At 38.8% G+C, this 24,550-nt stretch overlaps 1 protein-coding gene and 1 non-coding gene across 6 annotated transcripts in view; one reads left to right on the top strand and one right to left on the bottom strand.

Moving 5' to 3' along the window:
- Positions 1 to 19,306, bottom strand: part of Fnbp4 (formin binding protein 4) — a 41,849-nt gene extending 22,543 nt beyond the window's left edge. For 2 of the 5 annotated variants that reach the window (XR_013343553.1, XR_013343554.1), the window contains exons 1-9: positions 18,948 to 19,302; positions 17,878 to 17,970; positions 12,313 to 12,449; positions 11,802 to 11,988; positions 9,975 to 10,122; positions 9,756 to 9,876; positions 7,683 to 8,024; positions 6,069 to 6,279; positions 940 to 1,064 (exon numbers count right to left, since the gene is read on the bottom strand). Coding sequence is in view for 3 of the 5 variants with exons in the window: in XM_077798077.1 (XP_077654203.1) it covers positions 940 to 1,064; positions 6,069 to 6,279; positions 7,683 to 8,024; positions 9,756 to 9,876; positions 9,975 to 10,122; positions 11,802 to 11,988; positions 12,313 to 12,449; positions 17,878 to 17,970; positions 18,948 to 19,254 (1,671 nt within the window). In the remaining 2 variants the exon portion in view is untranslated. Of the gene's footprint in view, positions 1 to 939; positions 1,065 to 6,068; positions 6,280 to 7,682; positions 8,025 to 9,755; positions 9,877 to 9,974; positions 10,123 to 11,801; positions 11,989 to 12,312; positions 12,450 to 17,877; positions 17,971 to 18,947 lie in introns of all 5 variants that reach the window. The other 3 variants (XM_077798077.1, XM_077798078.1, XM_026399115.2) reach the window with 3 other exon arrangements.
- LOC113190075 (U6 spliceosomal RNA) lies at positions 5,301 to 5,410 on the top strand. The gene has a single exon (XR_003301735.1). It is a non-coding gene; the product is annotated as a U6 spliceosomal RNA (small nuclear RNA).
- Positions 19,307 to 24,550: the final 5,244 nt, after the last annotated feature.

Here is a 24,550-nt window from a genome sequence, read left to right as displayed (position 1 = left end):
TCTTATACATCTTCTACATGGTTGAACACTAACTGGTGATTAAACTCTTTATAAAAAGACAAAAGAATACACTAAATGGTTTTTCCAACACACTACACTTAAAGCAACAATGTAGTGGGCCCTCCATATCTATATTCAACCAATTATAGATTGACTATGTGAAAAATAATTTGCTCCGTATACCACACAAACTTCCTTTTCTTGTCATTCCCTAAACAATACAGTCCAACTAACTGCATAGCATTTACCAATTCCCCATTAATACTGAGGGATGACAATACTCACCTGATTCAATTTTCCTCAAGAAATTATGCTAGAAATGCAATTAGAAGCAAATGTGCCTTTGTTTAAAGACAAGTCTTTCGTGCATAAATTAAATTTGACATTTAGTCTTTTAAGAACTTCCAAAGAGGGGCTGGGGTTGTGGCTCGGTGGTAGTAAGGTGCTCGCCTAGCATGCATGAGGCACTGGGTTCGATCCTCAGCACCACATAAATATAAGATATTGTTTCCACCCAAAGCTAAAAAAAAAAAAAAAAAAAAAAAAAGAACTTCCAAAGACACACATATACACATATATACATTTTTTTTTCAGTATTGGGAGTGAAACTTAGCACCTTCAACATGCTAGGCAAGCACTGTACCACTAAGCTACATCCCTAATCCTGAGAACTACTGAGAACTGAGAAGCCAACACTGATAAGCTGCTACTTCTTTTCATAGAAGGATTAGCTACAAACTAATTAAGTGCTTTGAATTTTCAGATAATTTCTCAGCACCACACCAATCCTGTAATTCCTTATAGCCTTATGACTTTTTAACCAAATAAAGTGAAAAATTTAGGTTTAGAGACAGTAAAGCTTTGTTACTTGATAATACAAAGTAGTTTAATCATTGACTTAAAAAAAATTTGTTAAATTACATTAAGAAATATACCTACTTTCAAATCTTGTTCTTCTTCTACTTTAGGTGTGGTTTGTACTTTTATTTTCTCTGAGGATTCTTCCGTTTCTATCTCTTTGTCTGAATTTTCATCTATTTTTTCTGAATTTTCAGCACCAACTGCTAAAAAAGAAAACATGAAATTAAACCAAAAGAACCAATGCCAAAGAGCGCCATAACACATTTACTTCTCCCTGTAGCAGAAATAACTCAAAGAATCGATTTTCTATTCTTTGCCCATTTTCCTTACTTGTTGAAATTCCGATAATTTGTCACTATCTTTATATAAACTACTACCTTTATGAAGCCAAAACTTTATCTTTTCTTAAAATGTGTCTATGAATAAAATGTGTTCTACCACATTAGCCTATAATTTCTTCTTTCCCTTTCTCCTTACCTATCTTTTCTAATATTTTCTTTCAGTACTCTATTGCTTACAAAAGATGAATAACAAACCTGGGATACATAAGAATTCTTTACCAACTTGGGTAGGGCAGGGAGAAGCTTTCAAAATTAAAGCAGAAAAAAATTTTTATGTTTATTTTTTAGTTTTCAGTGGATACAATATCTTATTTATTTATTTTTAATATTTACTTTTCAGTTTTCGGTGGACACAACATCTTTATTTTATTTTTATGTGGTGCTGAGAATTGAACCCAGTGCCTCACACATGCAAGGCAAGTGCTCTACCACTGACCCACAACCCCAGCCCCCTAAAGCAAATTAATTGTCAACCACTCATTTTCCTTCCTGAGCCACTTAAGACCTGTAGATAAATTAGTCAGGAGCAGGGGTATCCACCTAGTCCCACAGCTACTTGGGAGGCTAAGGCAGGAAAATCACTTGAGTTTGAGTTTCAGACAGTCTGGGCAATATAGTAAGATTGTGTCAATGTAAAAACAAACCAAAACAGAACAGATTTACCACCAACAAATTAAAATTCTCTCTGTCCCCCCCTCTCAAAAAAAAAGAATAAAGCTAGGCATAAAGCTACTCAGGGGACCAAGGGAGGAGAATCACCAGTTCAAGTGCAGCCCGGGCAACTTATGAGACCCTGTTTCAAAATGAAAATAAATGTACTACCAAAAAAGAAAACAGCTTTAAAACTTAACATTTGGCTCCTCTTGGGTATTTTTCTTTTTAACTAAGCTTTGTAATTTTAAAAAATATTTAACACAGGGAAGATCTGTGGATATATGTGTCTATAATCCCAGCAAATCCAAAGCCTGAGACAGGAAGATCGCAAATTCAAACCCAGCCTCAGCAACTTATGAAGACCTTGCTTCAAAACACAAAATTTCAAAAAAGGCTGGGAATGTAGCTCAGTTGTAAAGCACTGCAGGGTTCAATCAAACAAAAACAAAGACAAATAACAAAAAAACTCATCATTTTGAATAGCTTTTAAGAGACTAAAACATGCCAGGTACAGTGAGTGGTACACCACTATGCCCAGTTACATTTTCAAATCAAAACAAAACCTTTCTACTAGACCCACTTATTAACTTATAACACAATCACATTTTAGAAATCTTATATCTAGTGGCAGGTACAAGAATCGAACAATTCTAGGCACCAGTATAAGACTGGAATGTTTCTGAGGGCAGTTAGGCAGGATCTATTGCATTAAAATGGACACATGCCTTGACCTAGCAATACACAACTAGTTATCTACGTTGTAGTGGCAATAAAATATACTAGAATGCTTACTGTGAAAGCCCTTAGTAAATGTGTACAATACATACAATTTAAAGAACAAGGGGCTGGGGTTGTGGCTCAGCAGTAGAGTGCTCACGTAGCATATGAGTGAGGTGCTGGGAACGATCCTCAGTACCACATAAAAAATAACAAAATAAAAGTATTGTGCCCAACTATAACTAAAAAATAAATAAATAAACAAATAAAATAAATAAAGCGGGCAAGGCCAGGCATAAAGCCACTCAGGAGACTGAAGCAGGAAAATTGTACATTCAAGTACAGCCTGGGTAACTTTTGAGACCCTATCTCAAAAATAAATGATTTTAGGGCTGGGGATATAGCTCAATTGGTAGAGTACTTGCTTTGCATGCACAAGGCCCTGGGTTCAATAACTACCACCACAAAAAAAAAAAAAAAAAAAAAAAGGTTTTGCTGGGTGCGGTGGTACATGCCTGTAATCCCAGCAGCTGAGAAGGCGAAGATAGAAGGATCACCGGTTCAAAGCCAGCCTCAGCAAGAGCGAGGCACTAAGCAACTCAGTGAGACCCTGTTTCTAAACAAAATACAAAATAGGACTGGGAATGTGGCTCAGTGGTCAAGTGCCCCTGAGTTCAATGTCTGCCATGCAATCAATCAATCAATCAGTCAATCAATGACTTTGATCCCCAGTACTACCGAACAACACTCAAGTAACTACAACCCAGCTTAATAGAACACTGCTAGCACCGCTGAAGCTCCCTATGTCCATCACCTCCATGAGCAACATAACCTCTACCCTGATGGTATCAGTTGTTACCTTCTTTAATTTCATCATAAACAAATATTTAAGAAAAACATTTTTTTGCTTATTTTCTGACTTTATACACAAAATATCAACATTTGCATTACTCTGTGTTTTTTTTTGGTTCAAATTATTTTTAAGTTGAATCAGTGTTGCTAAAAAGAATGAACTACATGGTTCATTTTTCATTGCTGTTTAGTATGCCTCTCTAAAAATACAAAATTTCCCCTTCTACCTTTTTCTTGGGGGTACTGAGGATTGAACTCAGGGGCACTCCACCACTGAGCCACATCACCAGCCCTATTCTACATTTTATTTATTTAGAGACATGATCTCACTGAGTTGCTTAGCTCCTTGTTACTGCTAAGACTAGCTTTGTACTTGATTCTCCTGCCTCAGCCCCCAGAGCCACATTATTACAGGCGTGCACCACAACACCTGGCTCATAATTTTACCTTTGATGGTTATTTGAATAGCCTATAGGGATTTTTGACAACACAAATATGCCATTATTCTTCAGCAGTGCTCGAGATCGCACAAAGCTTTGAATATGCTATGCACGGGCTCTGTCTCTGAGCTACAACCCTAGTCCTTTTTATTTTTGGGGGGTGCCAGGGATAACTCAGGGGGCACTCAACCACTGAGCCACATCCCACAGCCCTATTTTGTATTTTATTTAGAGATAGGGTCTCAACCAGTGGCTTAGTGCCTCACTTTTGCTGAGGCTAACTTTGAACTCACGATTCTCCTGCCACCACACCTGGCTTATTTTTTATTTTGAGACAGGGTCTTGCTAAGTTACGCAGTTTGGCTAGAACTTTCAATCCTCCTACTTTAGTCCCACCTCCCTGTATCTGGTATTACACGTATGCACCACCTCATTTGGCCCAGAATTATTTTTTTAAGAAAAAAATATGTGGGCTGGGGATGTGGCTCAAGAGGTAGCATGCTCGCCTGGCATGCATGCGGCCCGGGTTCGATCCTCAGCACCACATATAAACAAAGATGTTGTGTCTGCTGAAAATTAAAAAATAAATATTAAAAATTCTCTCTTTAAAAAAAAAAACACATTAAAAAAAAAGAAAAAAATACGGAGGCTGGGATTGTGGCTCAGTGGTATAGCACTGAGCTAAACCCAATGTGAGGCATTGGGTTTGACTCTCAGCACCACATAAAAATAAAATAAAAGTGTTGTGTCCATCTACCCCCCGCCAAAAAAAGGTAAAACATCAACACATATAAACAAATACAGATAAAGGAAAATTTATGAACACAACTATAGCACTCGGTGGTTAAAAACAATGGTTTTTAAAACCTTAAGTGAAACAAGTATTGCCTAAAAATCTATATGACATAGTCTCATATATGGTGAAATGTACATATGCAAACATGAACATATTCATACATACACAACTATGAATGCGTATATAAAGAAAGAGGAAAAGGTTTAAAAAGAAATATGTACATAAAATAAACTATCGCAGGATAGGGGATGAGAATAAAAGAAATTATTTTAGAATTTTACTTCATGTTCTTTTATACTGATGACTGGCAAAAAAAAAAAGTCAAATAAGAATGTCCACATTTGTTATCACCAGCGATTAAACATTGAGCAATATCACCAGTTCTTTTATTTTTTAAGACACGGTTTTGCTAAGTTCCTTAGGGCCTAAGTTGCTAATTCTGGCCTTGAACTTGTGATCCTCTTGCCTCAGCCTCCCAAGCCACTGGGATTACAGTAGTGTGCCACTGTGTTGGGCATCAGTGTTTTTATTTTTTTTAACCATGATCTATAAAAGTACTGAAAAAGTTTGGTGTTCAGATCATACCACTAAATTTGTACTGCAGAATTATGGGTCAAATGGACATTAAAACATTAACTTGTGCTAACTTCAGCTGCACATATACTAAAATTGGAACAATACAGAGAAGGTTAGCATGGCCCTTGTACAAGGATGACATGCAAATTGGTAAAGAAAAGAAAAAAAATTAACTTTATTCAAAGCTCTCTACCAGCATGGAAAAATGTAGTAGAACTTCTTCCATCCTACTTGTAATAAAGATAACTTCCTAGTGACAGGATCAAACTATCTACCTAACTGCACACAGGCTGGGCAAGAGGTAGACCTATCTACCTTGCTTACCAACTAGAAAGAGTAAGCAAAGGAGAACCTACGGCCTCCAATTTTTATGGCAACCAATAAAAAAAAAGGGGGGGGGGGGTCAGCCTTATTTTATACTTTTGAGGGAGAAGTAACTCCCACTCAATGGATGACAGCCTCAAATTCTTAATGAGACATGGAAGGAGATTACTTCCCAGCACTTTCACTAAAGCATAAAAAATGCTATCTCGCGGGCTGGGGATATAGCTCAGTTAGTAGAATGCTTGCCTTGCACGCTTAAGGCCCTGTGTTCAATCCCTAGCACAACAACAACAACAACAAAAAATCTCCATTTTTTGGCTAAAGAGGAAGCGGGGAGATTAAAAAAGGGATTCCCCTCAAAACTGTCAAATTGTGAAGTTTAATGTGGGCGGGGATATAGCTCAGTAATAGAGTGTATGTCTTATGTGCACATGCCCTGGGTTTGATTCCCAACACCACAAAAACAATTAATAAAATAAATAAAGTTGAACATGAAGCATAAATTACCATTTTCTCCATTTTCTGGAGTCTCTCGTCCAGTTTTGCTAGAACTCCGGCTGGTAGATTCTGGACTGGTAGCACGAACAAACATCTTCCATTTTCCTCTTTTAGACATAAGTCTACGCATTCCATCCTGAGATGCTGGCTGGCTGATATCAGAACGTGGACTAGACCCTGACACACTACCATCTCCTTCCTCCAAGGCTCGTAATTCTGCCTACAAAGTGTATGATGATAAAGTTAGCATCATTAATGCATTACCAACATTTAAGCATTTGTAAGTCGTGAAAGTGATAGCTTTGACTACATTCTTTTTTTTGCAGTTCTGAGGATTGAACCCAGGGGAGTTCTAACACTGAGCTACATTCCTAGTCCTTTTAAAATTTCATTTTGAGGGCTGGGATTGTGGCTCAGTGGTAGTGCTTGCCTAGCACATGTGAGGCCCTGGGTTCGATCCTCAGCACCACATAAAAATGAAGTAAAGATATTGTGTTCAGGGTGGGGGATATGGCTCAAGCGGTAGCGCGCTCGCCTGGCATGGGTGCGGCCCGGGTTCAATCCTCAGCACCACATACAAACAAAGATGTTGTGTCTGCTGAAAACAAAAAAAAAATATATATATAAATATTAAAAAAATTCTCTCTCCTCTCTCTAAAAAAAAAAGATATTGTGTTCACCTACAACTAAAAAAAATATTTTAAAAAAATGAAAAATAAAATAAAATTTCATTTTGGAAATGGTCTCACTAAGTTGCAAAGACTGGCCTTGAACTTATGATCTTCCTGCTTTAATCCTCCAGAGTCACTGGGATTACAGACATGTGCCACTTTACCTGGCTTTTCTTGGAATTTAAAACATTTTAAGAAGCGGAAGAATTTCTCAATACTGTTTTCTATCACAACTGAACATTATGCCCCATATCCTACTGCTAATTAGTAACTGTATGTTCACAATTATAGTAGCAAGCATTGATTGGGGGGATTGGCTTTACAGAACCACAAATATATTAATTTTCACAAATGTATACCCAAAATAGAAAAAGCTTAACATTTTTATTATTATTTTTGAAAAAGCTTAACTAGTTCTTTCCCATAAACTACTATATATCCTGCTAAGCTCTTGCTTCTCACTGGATCTCTTAAGGCAGCAGGAGATGAAATTGTCCGAAAGACAAAGAATGCAGAAAAGAGGTAAAAATGAACTTCTCAATGAAAAACGTTTCTGAGAAGCATCTTTAAAAAAAGAAAAGTACCATGGGACTAGGGTGGTGGCTCAGCAGTAGAGCACTTGCCTAGCAAATGCAAGGCCCTGGGTTCCATCCTCAGCACCACATAGAAATAAAGAAAGAAAGTATTTTGTCCAACTACAACTAACAAAGATTAAAAAAAAAAAAAAAAAGGTAAAGTACCAGAAATTTTAAAAATTTCTCAATTCTGCTATTTTACAAGGATCATATATTGTTTGTTAAAACTCAAGTTTTTACTGCAATAACTTAACCTAACATACTAGATACAGTGAGAAAAATAAACATACCAATCCACCCAGTAATGGCTACTGAGTATAATGATCCCCAAATCTGATATTAAGGGGAAAAATGTATTTTAAACCTTCAAATCTTACTTTCTTCCGTTCCAAAACGAGCTCCAACTCAAGGGTATCTTGTTCCTCCTCTTCTTCACTTTCTCCAGATTGAACAACACTACAAAGATCCTCCTGAGAAGGGTCTTCTATACTGTCCAACATAACTTCCTGTGGCTTTACCGTTGTCACCGCTTCTTCTACTGTTGTACTAGCTTCTTTCACCTCTGAAATTGGCTCAACTTCTTTACAAATTACTTTTCTTCTCCATCTTTCTTCTTCCTCTTTTATTCCTTCAGGCAATAAAGGAGCAAGCAGGGAGGCTGCCACCCCTTTCTTTTCCTCCTCACTATTTGAGAGAGCCTGGATTCCTTCATTTACTTCCTATGAAGAATAAAATCATTTAGTTTCAATTCTCAAGAAATCTCCCCAGGTATATAATCAACAGTTCACATTAATTTTATTTTTGTTCACTGGATACTCATAAAAAGTACTTATATCCAATAGATTAATGTACATAATGGAAACATTGTTACTTTAAAAAGGCAATGGTTGAACTAGAAACCTATTCTAAGTGGGACTCAAATATATCCTACCCCTAATTCTCAGACAGTCAAAGGACAAATAAGAAGCACAGGCAGACTTAAGAAGATCAGTATTTTGTTAGCTCAACACATAACTGAATAAATCTTCACCTTGCTCTTCTGTAAGATGAGAAAACCTCACAGGTATGCTGTGAAAGCCAATTTAGAAAAACGTGAAATATTTCCAAAGTGAAATGTATAATTATGCTTAAAACTGTTGATTTCTGATCAGGAAAATACTTGTTCTACACCTCTGTCCTAGAGTTATAAAGATTAAAAATATTATTATTTACTATCTTTAATTTCTTGCAGTGCTGAGGATGGAACCCAAGGTCTCATACACGAGGCAAGTGCTCTACTACTGAGCTATATCCCTACCCATTATTTTTTTGTTGTTGTTTTTGGGTTTTTTGGGTACTGGGGATTGAACTCAGGGGCACTCAACCACTGAGCCACATTCCCAGTCTTTTGTATTTTGTTCAGAAATAGGGTCTCACTGAGTTGCTCAGTGCCTCGCCGTTGCTGAGGCTGGCTTTGAACTCGCAATCCTCCTGCCTAAGGCTCCGGAGCGGTTGGGATTACAGGCCTGCGCCACCAAGCCTAGCAAAAGTATTTTTTGAGCCGGGACTGGTGGTGCACACCTTGCCAAAGCATGAAGATCACAAGTTTGATGCCAGCCTCAGCAACTCAGCAAGACCTTGCCTCAAAATAAAAAATAGAGCTCAGTGGTAAATACCCCCGGGTTCAATCTTCAATATCAAAAGGTACTTTGTCATACAAAAAAAAAAAATCACCATTTTAAAATTTGGGCTTAGTTGTAACTGAACACACTTTCACTCTAAAAAATACAACTCCCTTTTCTTTCTGATGGTGATTTAAAATACTTAGGTTTCACTAGTACAGGCTGGGCATCCCCAACTTCTGCTCCCAAATCTGAAAATTTGACTGCTATGATGCCACAAACAGAAACTCCACACCTGACTTCAAGTGGTGTTAGTCAAAACACAGGCACATAAATATTGTGTAAAATTACTTTTAAGGCTATTACATAAGGTATATATGAAACACAAATGAACTGAGTTTAGACTTGGGTTCAATAACCAAGATATCTCCTTATTTATACGTGAAAACCGAAAAAATCAAAAAATACTCTTCTAGTTCCAACCATTTTGGATAAGAAATACTCAATCTGTAGTAGTTTTTAATTTGTAAAATAATTGATCTTTCCATTAAAAAAAAAAATCCTACATGGAATCCTAAATTAATAGACCAATTCTATCTGAAGTGGGGATGGAGACTACAGCCCTGCCTCCCTGGCTGGTCCTGAATTCTTCTTAAAGACCCAAGGAGCTTCAATGGCACACTAATACCCTAAAAGAAGCACTGAACTGAATTAACTGCTGTAAATGCTAAATAATACACAGGAAGAGATTTAAGTAAAACTAAAACAACACATTTGTGTTGTAAATATAATCCACATCAAGTTTATTAGACTAGAAGAAAAGGAAACAGGCTAAGTTACAACACTGACCTTTTTAACTTCTCGTTTAGCTATGCCTGGTCCACTTTTACTACTGGAAACAGGAATTGTTTTCTCCTTTGTATACGTGTCTGTATTTACCACAAAACTACCTTCAGCACCTGTTACAGAACTGTAAAAATAAAATTAAAAAAAAAAATTTAGCAAGAGAAAGAGAAGGCAAAAACAATAAGACTAATTTCCTTCAAGGTAATTTAAGTTTCCTCTTACCTGGGCTGGTAATGTTGTAATCCCTGAACCTGAGTGGCAAGATATTGGGGTAACTCCCAAGTTACTTCATTTGTTTGTGTGTTCCAATAATAATAGCATCCTGTGTTCTCATCCCAAACTTCTTGCCAGTCTCCCATCTCAATTCCCACTAAAGGAAAATAAAACAAATTTTAAGAAATACAAACCCCTCCACATATCTGACTTACATCAAGTTAGTTCTAAAGCCATAACAATCTAACAGTTTAAGTTTTCAAACTTGGTACTATTAGGGGCTGGGGTGGTGACTCAGTGGTAGAATGCTCGCCTAGCATGAATGAGGCACTGGGTTTGATCCTCAGCACCACATAAAACTAAAAAATAAAGATATCATGACCACCTAAAACTAAAAAAATAAATTAAAAAAAAAAAAAAAAGCTTGGTATTTTCAGTTGCTAGGTCTTTGTTGTGTGGGCAGTCCTAGATAGATAATTTAGCAGCATCCTGGGCTCTGATAACCAAAGCTATTTCCAGGCACTGTCAATTGTCCCTTGGGTGCAATATCACACACACATAACTGAGAACCACTGGTCTAACATCAAGTTATTATTTCCTCAGTAAAATGGAGGCAATGATGTACACCTGTAATCCCAGTGATTTGTGAGGCTGGGCAAGATAATTATTAAATTTGAGGTCATCCCAGGCAACTTTGTGAGACGCTATCACTGGGTATGTAGCTCAGTGACACAGTGCTCTTGGGTTTAATCCCTAGTGGTGATGGGGACTGAACCAAAGAGCACTTACCACTGAGCTACGTCCCCAGCTCCCTTTTCTTTTCTTCAATAAATCACTAAAGCCAACCTTGAACTTTCAATCCTCCTGCCTGAGCCTCCTGAGTAACTGGGATTACAGAAGTGTGCCACTGCATTCAGTCTTTAGAATTATTTTCTCAACAAAGATTTAGCTAGCTACCTTTGCATAAAAAAGTTAAAAAAAAAAAAATCACTTTGCTACTTCAAAAATGTATTCTGAACCGGGCATGGTGGCACACACCTATAATCCTAGTTGCTCAAGAGGCTGAGACAGGAGGATTGCAAGTTCAAAGCCAGCAAAAGCAAGATGATAAGCAACTCATTGAGACTCTGTCTCTAAATAAAATACAAAATAAGGCTAAGATATGGCTCAGTGATCGAGGGCCCCCGGGTTCAATCCCCAGTATCAAAACAAAACAAAAAATATATTCTGAGGTCTGGGGTTATAGCTCAGGGGTGGAATGCTTGCCTTGCCCCTATGAGACACTGGATTTGATCCTCAGTACCACATAAAAATAAATAAGGGAATTGTGTCCATCTACAACTTAAAAAAAAAGTACTCTGAACCCCCAAATATTCTAAAATGACTTATTATTCGCCTGGCATAATATGCTACTGGTTAAAAGGGCAAACAATCACTAAGTTAGAAATTAGATCTGGGCTGGAGATGTGGCTCAGCGGTAGCGCGCTCGCCTGGTATGCGTGCGGCCCGGGTTCGATCCTCAGCACCACATACCAACAAAGATGTTGTGTCCGCCGAGAACTAAAAAATAAATATTAAAAATTCTCTCTCTCTCCCCTCTCTCACTCTCTCTTTAAAAAAAAAAAAAAAAAAAAAAAAAGAAATTAGATCTGACAAGTTCTCAGAGATCACTATCCTCTATCTATTATTATCTTGCAAATACTGTATTTAAAAGGCCAGAATACTACAATCTGGGCCTAAGGATCTGGGCATTCAGTCTTAGGAATGCTAATGTCTAGAATACTTTAAAAACTACACTTAAAAGATTTCTGCAAACAAAGGGTTAGTCCCATTTACCTCCTGCTAGTGAACACTGGGTATCATATTGCCACCCTGGTGTTTGTGTTGAGTCAGTTCCATTTGATGTAGTAGAAGAAAGGGTAGATGTTGCTGCTTCCTTTGGCTCTGGTCGAGGTGGAGTTGGAGGTGGAGCAGAAGCTCCCACAGGAGCTGCAGGCTGAGGAGCTGTTATGGCATCAATCTCCTGCAGAATGAAAAGAGCAACAAATACATCAATGACATGGAAACCAGAAACTTGAAAAAATGGTGAACACTGGGAAAAAAATCCTACATGCACATTATCAGCTCAAAACTGCTTCTAATTACTCAAGCTCCTCAAACCCTTACATTCTCCTTCCTTCCCATTCTACTGAAAGCTTCTTATTGAGAAAGATAGGGAGGGACAGAGCAAGACAGAGGTAAAGAAGGAGAAAGGAGAGGGAAACATCAAGACTGACAAGAATGCTGACCATACTTGGTCCCGGAATGCCTTTAATAACTAAAAAAATCAAGCAAAAGCACCACTAACCGCTAGGAAATTGGCCAGTGTACTATCAATATCAGCTGACTGGTTTCCGTTTGCTTCTTTGGATTGTGCTGGTTTTTCAGAAACATCACTCTCATCATCATCACTGTCAGCATAAGCACCAAGTAAGCATAGACCACCTAAAAACAAAAAAGAAAATCTCAGTAACCAAAATGCCAATATGTACCTAGGAAGTATCTAAAAAAATACACGATACATCTTTAGCCAGAATTTAGGCCAGGGTATAGTAGTGTACTCCAGAGGCTGAGGCAGGAGGACCCCAGGCTAAGAAACTCAGCGAGACCCTGTCTCAAAATTTTAAAAATTAAAAAAAAGGGGGGGGGGGCTGGGGTTGTGGCTCAGTGGTAAAGTGCTTGCCTAGCATGTGTGAGGCATTGGGTTCGATTCTCAGCACCACACATAAATAAATGAATAAAATAAAGATCCATCAACATCTAAAAAAAAATTTTTTTTAAATTTTTAAGGTGGCAGGCTAGGAATATATTGCTCAGCAGTAGAATACTTGACTATTATGCCTGAGGGCCTTGGGTTCAGTATCTAGTACTGTCTGCTCCCCAAAACATCCAAGTCATAAATGCATGTACATTCTAATTAAACCTTTGAAAATTAAGCACATGCACTGATAAGGAGGCATGGATTTAAAATAACACCAGGGCTAGGACTGTAGCTCAGTGGTAGAACGCCTGCCTTGCATGAGTGAGGCACTGGGTTTGATCCTCAGCACCACATAAAATGAATAAATAAAGATGTTTTATTTATCTACAACTAAATAAATATTTTTAAAAAATAAAATAAAACCAAAGATTCATGCTCACAATATTGCTGTGTAACATTGCTTCATCCTAGAAAAATAAAACCCTCATAAGAATAAGTGTTAAGACTGCTATTGAGATTCGTTGCTACTTAAAACCTTAGAAAGCAGGGCCATTATTCAGAACCACAGTGCTTAGCAGTTTTTTCCTGAGAAGACTGCTGACTCCTCAAACCTCAACCTGCTTACCTTTTAGTAAACAGAGGCTGAGCAATACTCAGGAGGGGGTATAGGAATAAACACTCGGTTTCTCCCATTACACTCTCAAATCATGCTTTTGACATCAGATGTATTGTGTTTCCCCACACATCAAGCATGCAATCACTTCTGTGGCAAGTGTCCTCGAATTAATTCAATTAAACTCAAGACACTGTACCTGTAAGTAATAATGAGACTCCCCAGGTTCAGAGTTCCATCCCAAAACTGACCCTCATATTTTCAATGCCAACCACAAGCCCCAGATGGTTTTACCTAAAACTTAGGTTCAATTTTTGTGCAGGAACAGCTCCCAGAACTGGTTTATCACACAAAATATGCTTATTACAAAGCATAATGGACACAAATGAAGAGCTACACAGAGTGATGTAGGGGAAGAGGGTTTCCACTCTCCAGAAACCTCCACAGGTTCGACTATCTGGAAACTCTTTACCTTTTCTCTAGCGCCACCCCACCACCCCATTGAACCTAGTATTTATGCCTGTTAGATAAGTGCTCTTGGGGCTGGCGATGTGGCTCAAGTGGTAGTGCGCTCGCCTGGCATGCGTGCGGCCCGGGTTCGATCCCCAGCACCACATACCAACAAAGATGTTGTGTCCGCCGAGAACTAAAAAATAAATATTTAAAAAAAAAAAAAAAAAAAAAAAAAAAAAAGATAAGTGCTCTACCATGGGAGTACACCCCCAGCCCTTCCTTATTTTTTCAGACAGGTTCTCCCTAAATTGCATAGGCTAGCCTCAAGTTTGCAATCCTCCTGCTTCAGCCTTCTGAAACTTCTAGACTTGCTCTAGTTCTTCCGGGCTTTTATGGAGGCTTCTTCACATAGGTATGATTAAATCATACCACTGGTGATCAACTTAGCCTTCAGACCATGTCCCTTCTCTATAAGTTGGTGGTTGGCCCCACTTATCCTGAAGCTGTCTAGGGCCTGTCACCCCCATTAATAAACTCGTTAGCATACAAAAACACTTTATCAGGGCTAGGGACATAGCTCAGTTGGTAGACTGCTTGCCTTGCATGCATAGGCCCTGGGTTCAATCCCCAGCACAGCAAAAAAAACACTTTATCACTTTGAAGATTCAAAGAATTTTAAGTTTTATGCCAGCAAAGGGAAACAAAGACAAAATACATAGGCCTAGAGATGTAGCTCAGTGGCAGACCATTTGCCTCCCAGGTAGAGCCCCTAGGTTCAATCCCCAAACAAAACAAAAATCAAAATAAGCTAGGGGCACCTGAAAGCCTATAATCCCAGGCATGTGAGAAGCTGAGGCAAAAGAAATGGCAAGTTTGAGACCAGCCTCAGCAATTTAGGTTTTAAAATAAAAAAGGCTGTAGGCTGGTATAAAGCAAAAGCTGTGCGAGACCCTGGGTTCAATCCCCAATACCAAGAAAAACAAAAGAAAATAAACAAAAACCCAAATGTATATTCACGAAATCACAGTGCCACCCAATTTGCAAATCCAATAACTATAGCAGATAGTAAATTACTTCTTCATAGTAAATTACTTCTCAGGTACATACCCTTCCTTCTAGATAGGCTTCAAATAGTATGCCTTATATTTTCATAATAACCATTTCCTTGCTTTCTCGGTGCTTTTTAACTCCTGAGTCATAGAAACTTAACAGCAACATACCGTTACAGAACCTCTCTTAAAAAACATACTTGGTAGGGTGGGGATGTGGCTCAGCAGTAAAGCACTTGCCCAGCTTGTGCAAGGCACTGGGTTTGAGAATCAACATCACATTAAAAAATAATAACAACAAGTAAATAAGTAAAGGTATTGTGTCCAATTTTAAATTAAAAAAAAAAAAAAAAAAGGCAGGAGGATCACAAGTTCAAAGCCAGCATCAGCATTTTAGCAAGACCCTGTCTCAAAATAAAAAATAAAAAAGGTTCAGGATGTAGCTCAGTGGTTAAGTGCCTCTGGATTCAATCCCTGGTACCAAAAACCAAAACAAAAACCAAAAAAAACAACAACAAAACCCCCCACATGGGCTGGGGATGTGGCTCAAGTGGTAGCGCGTTCACCTGGCATGCGTGCGGCCCGGGTTCGATTCTCAGCACCACATACAAAGATGTTGTATCCGCCGAAAACTAAAAAAATAAATACTCTCTCTTAAAAAAAAAAAAAAAAAACCCACACACACTCTTGAGTATGCAATTTCGGAGAATTCATGGATCCCTGCAGATCATCTGTAGAACCACGTTAAATACCCCTTTCTCAAAGATGCTTAATACTATTGACTACCATAGTGGTCTTTTGACCTAATTTAATAGAGGCATTCCAAATTTTTTCCTGGGTAATTTCCCATGCATACACTGAAGTTTTCAGTGTGAAAGTACCAGCCTCCCTCCCCAAATATAAATATATATAAAATATACAAATATATATGTAATGGGACTGGAGATGTAGCTCTGTGGTAGAGCACCTCTAGGTTTAATTCCCAATACCACAAAAAAAATAAATAATAAAATTTAACCAAAATAATCTTGGGGAAAAAAAAAAATAGGGCACACGCCTGTAATCCCAGCAGCTCAGGAGACAGGAAGATCGAAAGTTCAAAGCCAGCCTCAGCAACGGGTCAGGTGTTAAGCAACTCAGTGAGACCATCTCTAAATAAAATACAAAATAGGGCTGGGGATGTGGCTCAGTGGTTAAGTGCCCCTGAGTTTAGTCTCCAGTAGCCCCCAACACACACACACCAAAAAAAAAGTAAGATTGGTGCCTAGATGGCCCCTAGGGAAAAAATTAAATTCTATACATCTTCACAATTCTTAGAAGCCTTGAATGACTGTGACAAAAAGGTAATTTTTCACATGAAACATTCAGTAGATGAAACAACCAGACTATACAATGGCAAGAAAGTCTGGTGGTTTGAGAATAGGATGGAAAAGGAAGCCCAGAACAGAGGCAGGAGGACCAGAGACACAAACTTTGCAATTTCACAACTGTTCAGGACAAGTCCTGTCCTTTAGAAAAATTCTTGTTTGCCTGGCCTGGTGGCCACACCTATAATTAATAAGGAGATGGTATGGCAGAAGGATCCTAAGTTCAAGGCAAGCCTCAGCAAATTAGTGAAAACCTGTGTCAAAATAAAAAGGGGGTTAGGGAGAATGGTATTACACGGTTCTGAAATTTCATAACCAAGTTTTAGTGGGAGAATGGTATTACACGGTTCTGAAATTTCATAACCAAGTTTTAGTTTTTCCAACCCACAATGTTGTTCTCTTTCAATTTTTTTTTTTTTTTTTTTTTTAGTTTTAGATGGACACAATATCTTTTATTTATTTATTTGTTTGTTTGTATGTATGTGGTACTGAGGATCAAAGCCAGTGCCTCACAGGTGTAAGGTAAGTGCTCCACCACTGAGCTACAACCCCAACCCCCACACTGTTTTCTTAAGTGACAGATGGTATGAGGGAGGCATAAATATCTATTATTTTAGGTGTCAAATAGTACAAGACATATTCCAAACTAAAAAATATAATTACTACCAATTATAGATTTTTTTTGAGATAATGAATATTTACCCCAGGGTTGTACACATGGTAGGCAAGTGCTCTACACACATGCCACATCCCCAGCCCTTTTTAATTTTGATAGGGTCTTGCTAAGTTGCCTAAGCTCGCCTCCAGTCTGTGATGATACTACTTCAGCCTTCCAGAGGGATTACAGGTGTGTGCTGCCATGCATGGCTCTAAAGAATATTTGAGAGTAAACATGTTTTAATCTCTCAAACTATATAAAGTAGAAAAAACTAACATCTTTGCACTTATAGGGTACCAATTTTATATACATTATTCAGTTTGATACTCAAAATAACTCATGATTATAAGATCCATTTATACATGAATGATGTTGGGCCCAATTAATTGTCTCAAAAGTCTTACAATGAATGCTACCATGAAAGTTTGTTTATGAAACCACTGCAGCAAATATTCCTTGTGATTAAAAAATATTTAATACAAACCATTTTCAGATCCACAGAGTAGATGCTAGAATACCAATCAAGGCAGTGTTAGGAAAGGAACAATATGAAAATATGTTTGGTATCTAAATGTCCCTAAAGAACACCAAGTTAATAGAAGGGCTAGAAAACTAATTACAAAAAAAATTCGAAGAAAAAGTAGTACAAATTATCTGGGTAAAGAGATAAAACATAAATTTTGCATTGCTTAAGATATATTTACCAGGTTGGGGATGTGACTTAGTGGTAGAGTGCTTGCCTAGCATGCACTAAGCCCTGGGATAGAGGACCAACACAGCAAAAGAAAAAGAGTAGTTGCCAACAAGCCCTCACAAACAGAAAGGGTTTGTTTGTGACATTGAGGATTAAACCCAGGGCCTTGCACAAATGTTAGGCAAGCCCTCGACTACTAAGCTACAATCCCAGACCCAGAAAGATTTTAAATTACACTTTAAAGGGGAAATAGAAATTAGCAACAAAGAATTCAGTAAAGCATTCTAACTTAAGATATTCTACAGATGCAAAACAAAACAAAACAAAACAATTTATACCTGTTGCTTTAACAGCTGTGGGTCTGGTAGTCATGACTGGTTTTGGAGGGTTCTGAGCAACTCTGGGAACCTCCACCACCACTTCCTGTTCATCTGTATTTTAAAAAGGAACAGAAGAAAAACAACTGCAGTTAGCCTGTGGAACAGAAAAACACCAGAGATGACAAATCAATCATAGGTCTGCAGTTTCTGGTCTAGATTCAATCAACTTAAAAACAGGGTGACCCAAATAAGTGGCAGATGAAAAACAGCCATTACCAGAACCTTCCATATGCCTAGTAACTTCAACTTTAAGAATGTGAATACTGCATATAAAAATTACATCCGCAATACTTCAAAATTCAGATACAAAGACAATAAATAAATCTCCAGCCTTTCATGAGGTTTTTGCAACATACATCGCTACTCAATGTCCTGCACGAGTTTTCTTAACGTGATTTATTAATACCTGAATGGTCGGCTTCTTCGGCGCCTTCCTGTGTGCCGACGTCATACAGTTACTCTTAATCTAAATACCATTCCAGGGAGAACCACACAAGTACTTGGGAACCCACTTCTCCAGGAATTTTTGGGATACCTGTTAGTTTGGGGATACTAACGCTTTGTTTGGCATAATAAAAAGGGCGTATTCATTTCTAAAGAGTCTCTATCCTAATTAAAAAAAAAAAAAACAACCAAAGGACACAGGTGACGTGTAGAAAAGGCCAGGTTCCACCGTCACTAGCCTAGGACACTGAAACTCCCATCTACCCTTTTACGTAATCAAAACCCACCCCGGGACGTTTGGGAGCCCAGGGTGCCTAGGCCTCAGTCGGATTTCAAACGTTCCCGGGGAAAGCCCTCTGCCAGCCACATGCAATGGCGCCTTGGGATGGGCCCGGGCTGATCACGCACAGCTCTGCCGGCCTCTTCCGCCGCCCTCCCCGCAGTCCCCGAACAGGCGGGCCTCGAGAGGGTGGACCTCCCCGCCCGGGCTTCTAACCCTTACGGGGTCAGGGAAGCGCCCCTAGAAGCCTAGGCCGCAAGCCCCGCGCTCGAGTTTCGGACGTCCCAAATAGGCGCACCCTTACCTTCTGAAGGCGAGTCGTCCGCGGCCGCGGAGGCAGTCACCGCGGGTGTCGTCGACGTCGTTGCCGCCGCCGGCGGGGCTGGCTGGTTAGAAGCCGCCGCCGTCGAATCCGGTTCGGTGTCAGGTTCCGGCTCCGGATCCCGGCCCGGCGTGCTGCTGCGGGGACCTGGCGGAGAGAGCTGCAGGATGGGCCTGCGGCCGGGTACCGCCCGGGACTTCTTCCCCATCGCGAGCCCGAGCGCGAGCTGCGAGCGTCGGCAGCCGAAAGGGGCGGGCGTTCGGCGCTGCGCTGCGTAATCAATATTCATGTACCGCGGCACCGCCTTCGGCCAGGATCCGCTTTTAACCGGCGGGGCGCGCGCCTGCGCAAGCGCCCTGGCCACACCCCCACCCCCACCCCCGTCATTCTTTTGGCTCCTCCTCCCCAGCGAATAGGACGGGCTTTATGCAAGGAACGAGGCGATTGGCTGTTTTGACCCAGGTCAGAAACCGGTAGCCAATGGAAAAGGAAAAAGAGTGGGAGTCGAGCCAATAGTGCAGAAGGGCCTACATTTAGAGTGACACAGAGGTAGGGTTCTATCCGTACGCTTTTGCCGAGTCTTTTCTTCACCCTATTGTCCTCCATCTTGTGACTGTTCTCGGCTACCTGTTCGTTGTTCGTTCGTTGTTTGTCCTTTAGAAAACTGTGTTGCTCTTTGGACTCGTTTCAAGTTTTCCTCTGGTTACTGTGGTAACCAGATATAGCAGTGAACATTAAATATGATAATGGATCTCTTAAGTTTTTGCAAATTCTTAAGACCACAAAGATGGTGTCTTGAATTGTGTTGCTTATCAGCTGGAAAGAACGACCTTGTCCTCCCTGGAAGCAAATCACCGAAACTGTTCAGATGGGTTGAAGGAGCCTTATCAGTCTGGTTCCACTAGTAACTTCATCCTCTTAACTAATCTTACATTAATACTCCTCCCTCCCTTACCTCCAGATCCAGCCGCTTGGACCTCTTTGAAATACCCTCACAATATTGGGCACATTCAGTTTTTTTTTTCCCTTCCTCCCTCTCTAGGGATCAAACCAGTGGTGCTCAACTCTGCCATCGCACTGCATCATTTGACCTGATCCAGCTTCAAGTTGCTTCCATCATACTCCCATATCCTTAATATATCTATTCCACACGTTTGTTATTTCTTTTTTTTTTTTTAAGGTGAGGGCGGGGATGTCTTGCTAATTTGCTCAGGATGGTCTCAAACTTGTGATCTTCCTGCCTTAGCCTGTTTGCCTGCAAAAGTTGTTACCGCTGTTGACTGGTGACAAGTCCTTGCTTCCCCAATGTTGAAGAATAACACCAGAGAAGCACACAGAGGCAAGGTCAGAGTAGAAATTAGAAGTTTATTAAAGCACAGCAGAAAAGACTTCTCCCGGAGGAAGAAGGGGACCCCAAGAGGTGGAATCCATGGAAGTGCAGTTGTCTCCCCTTTTTATAGTTTTGGTGATGGAATGTAAGGGGGAAGGGTTGGGACACAGGTGGGCCAAAGAAGTAATCTGGGCAGGAAGGACTTCATTATCACTTCTTGAGATGGGCTATCTCCAAATCTGTTGGGGGCTGTTTCCTGGGTTCCATTAACATTTCTTTGGGGTGGACTTTGGCCTAGGGCCTTTCTGGGACTTCATTAACATTCCATGAGTTGTCCTGTGCTTCCATTTTAGATTTCACTGGATATGATATTAGACCCGATTTACCTAACTACACTGACTACCTAATTTTAAATCTGGCTTCATTCCCCCCTCTAATTTGGGGAACTCCTTACTACTGTAAGGAAGGGGGAGGGCGAAGATCTTTCTGGCTTCTTCAGGCTGAAAAGGGACAGTGTGGGGCAAGCAGTTTGGAGTCCCCTTTTAAAAATCGGGTCTATCGAGTGGTCCATGATGGAAGTCCAATTGAGAAGTAATAGGCTGGAGGGCCATGTGAGTGATGGGTGGTCTATAAGAGAAACAAGAATTCATTAGTACTGGAACCAGATTGATGCAGCAATAAATGTCATAGCACAGGAATATGCCAATGAGTATGATGACAAAGACAGAGACTAACAATGTTTTCCACCAGGAAGTACCAGAGAACCAGGAGCTAAGATATTGTTCACATGAAAAAGTTGCTGAGGACATGGCTTCTATCTGAGCATGTAAATCTTTAAGGATATTTGTCACATTGCCAGAATTGTCAGGGATGTAAACACAACATTTAACTTTTAGGGTTATAGTTGTCCTTCCCTTAAGATACAGTTTAATAATTTAATGTCATCTGGTCTTGCAAAATCCTTTTATTATTATGACCTCTGTGTCTAATAGAGAGACCTTTAATTCTGTTATTAGGGCTGCATAACCATACTAGCAAACACTAAGCCTACCTGTGTAGGTTAGAGATAAAGGCCTTAAACTAAAAACTACTCTGGCAGTTCTTTTTGATAGTTATCAGGCATTCCTGTCTGAGAATCTCTTTTGCAGCCTCCAGTTTACTCATTTTTGGAAGTTACATTTAACTATTATTATTATTTAAAATGCCCAGGAATAGCTGTGTTTTGGCTTTGACTGTCTTTGCTAAGTGTTTAAGATGAAGCAAGTCAAATTGACTTTTGTTTCTATCTATTGTAAGAGTCAGCTGAGTTTCCCTGGGAGTCCTGGGGGAACTTTACAGCAGCTTCTCAGTTTGGCTAGTGCCATTTGCGCTGCTAGTGCCATTTGCGCTAGGAGGGGTCTAGGCCTTGCTTGACCATGTGGCTTCCCTTGGAAGCATCAGGGATGTCTCCCTTCTCTGATGACCCTCCTCTTCACAGCAAATGCACTGATTGGCTTTTTGTCCTCCACTGGTCTCATTAATCTCCCTGATTGGGAAGTTATGTGGCCCAGAGTTGCATAGCTCTTTGGAGAAGTCCCCTGTTCCCTGGATTCAGACTGACTCAGAGGGCAAGAGCCAAATATTGGTTTTCTTGGTCCTTTTAATTTAACTTTAATTTAAAAACTTAATCTTAAACATCCAGCAAATAAATTTCAACAGCCTTATATTAAGAATACTGGGCTTTAATGTCTATCTCTCTATCCTGTAGGTGATAACTCTTTATCTTAACCCAGGTTGTGAGTTCTTAAAGAAGTACCTCTGCAAAACATTAACAGGCAATCTCTAGATCATTTATAAGAAAACTACAAAATAAAATTAACTAGAGTAAAAACATATTTAGTTCATGCAATAGCTACCTTGAATTTTGGCAGAGTTATACATTATATCCCCTGTTTGAGATCCTGGTAATCGTGACAAAAACCAACTTTTGGACACAACTTTAAATGTACTGAAATCTGGCCTACTTCTTTCATAGTCACTTTCACATGTAGTGAGATGGGACATAGAGCCTTGTCTCAGGTAAGGTGGTGTTCCCGCCTTAAGTCCTATAGTTCTGAAGCTCATCTTTGCTTTTTAGACATCATTTTACAAAGCCTACATAAATTGTTGCTCAAGTTTACATGAATATTAGCTAACACAATATAACACAATATAATATCACATCTAAAACATGAATTAAAGAAAAGCTAAAAGCTTTTAACCTTTTGTAGAAAAGTAGCAAAGTATTTTTGTGTTTTGCAATAAAACCTTTACATAGATTAGTCTCTCATTAACTTAAAAATACATTTAAATTGTATGTCAGTGTAAAAAGTAACAGAACTTTACATAACTTATTGATAATAAGTCCAGTTATAGAACACAAATGATATAAATAAATCTCCAACATGTTTTTCATGTTAAGCCTAAAATTACCATACAACTTGAGAACACAGCTTGATATAATGCTCTTTGTAAAGCTTCTACCTTAGAGACTTGTATACCTGGAAGATATGAACACATTAATAGCACCACAATTACACTGATGTTTTTATATTAACCAAATTTAGCTTTTAAAGAAATAACATAGCACAATTCTCTAAAACAACAGCACTTGTTTATCCAGCTGTTTAATTTCTTTAAGATTACTTGCTCAAAAACTTACACATATAACCAACTTACACAAACCTTCATTATCACTTACTTAAACCCTCTCAATTACTTAATCATATAGACTTTTATCCAGAAACACATTTTCCCTCTATTAAATCCATACCTAGAACCTTCTAGTTTCTCTTTTTCATCTGTTAACCTCCTTCTGTTCACGTTTTGAAACAATATTTGTAAATTTTTGAATTTAAGCAGATTTAACATTTTATTAGGGCCTTTTTTGAACACCTAGAAAAACTTATAAGCTTAATTTTAAAGACTACTTTCATCTGTTTACTCAATTTAAATTGAATCATTTAAATTACGTGAATCAAAGATATTTGGATCCATTTTTAAAAAATTTTTCATGAGCGCTCCTCATATATCTATCAGTTGTCATATCACTGCATGATATATGGACATATACACATACAGACATACAACACGTAACACAAGTGTAACACATAACACAATAGTAAAGGCCTTGTAGCTTTCTCAGGTGAAATCTCATTGTAATGTTTAAAAAAAACTCCAGTTGATCAAAAATAGAACTTATCAGAAAAACATTACCTTATCTGTAGGATCAAAATCATGAGCTCAAAAAAAATAGAATCTAAGAAAAGGCAAAAGTCCTAGAAAAAAATTGACCGGCCAGTAATTAGTAAATGCCATACAATTTACTCTTTGGTTTAATCTAGTTTGAGTTCCCATAAAAAGACACTTTTACTCTTTTTTTTCCTTGGGCATCAGATCTATCTCCTACTGAGCTCCAGGCTTCTTTTATTTGCATATCAACTTAAGTCCTGGCTGAGGTCTGGAAGGAACTGGGAAAACTGGAATTCTGAGCAGAAACCTCATGCCTAAGGCATTTTAACCATAAGTCATAATGTCCAGGTTTGGATGTTGAAAATTATGATACAAGTTTAAGATACAATTTATAAAATTTCATACCTTTACATTTTCTTACACTAGAAAAACTTGCTCACACAAAACTGAAAATAGGATCTTAAGCTACCATCAGAAGAAATTTCTTTAGGATCATTAAGCCACTTTCTTTGTTCTGAAGTTCCTAAAGTAGTATTAAGTTACATTAAATCACCTGAAAAAATTTTAAAAGAGAACTACACACTACCATGTATATCCAAAATTAAGGTTTAAAAATTTCCAAGACTGCTGTTATTTAATGTCATTTTAATAAGTCAGACCAGCGTTCCAATCCAACACTTTCCTTTCTTAAATCTTACACACTGAGAGGAACAGATACCAAATCATAATTTACTATCCTTGCCCAAATTAATGCACTGGTACACCTAGCGAAATCTTCTCAGGCTACCCAGTTCAAAAATTGATGAAAAAAATAAAACTAAATGATTGGGAGTTACTTGCCAACTTGGAAGTAGAGTTTTTTAAATTTTCTATCCTAAGTATTTAAGTTCTCTGGCATGAATTATCTGAAATCACAAACTAAACAATTACCTAAACCCAACTTTTAACTGCAAAATTGTGCAATGCTTCAAAAACCGATTTAGATACCAGATTGTTACAATAGAAAAATCATCTTTTAGATACACATTCAGCAAGATCATCCCCA

The sequence above is a fragment of the Urocitellus parryii genome, chromosome 4 (assembly GCF_045843805.1).
Source record: "Urocitellus parryii isolate mUroPar1 chromosome 4, mUroPar1.hap1, whole genome shotgun sequence".
Classification (NCBI taxonomy): domain Eukaryota; kingdom Metazoa; phylum Chordata; class Mammalia; order Rodentia; family Sciuridae; genus Urocitellus; species Urocitellus parryii.
Note: the sequence above shows the minus strand (reverse complement) of the source record. Positions and strands in the feature narration are given on the sequence as shown.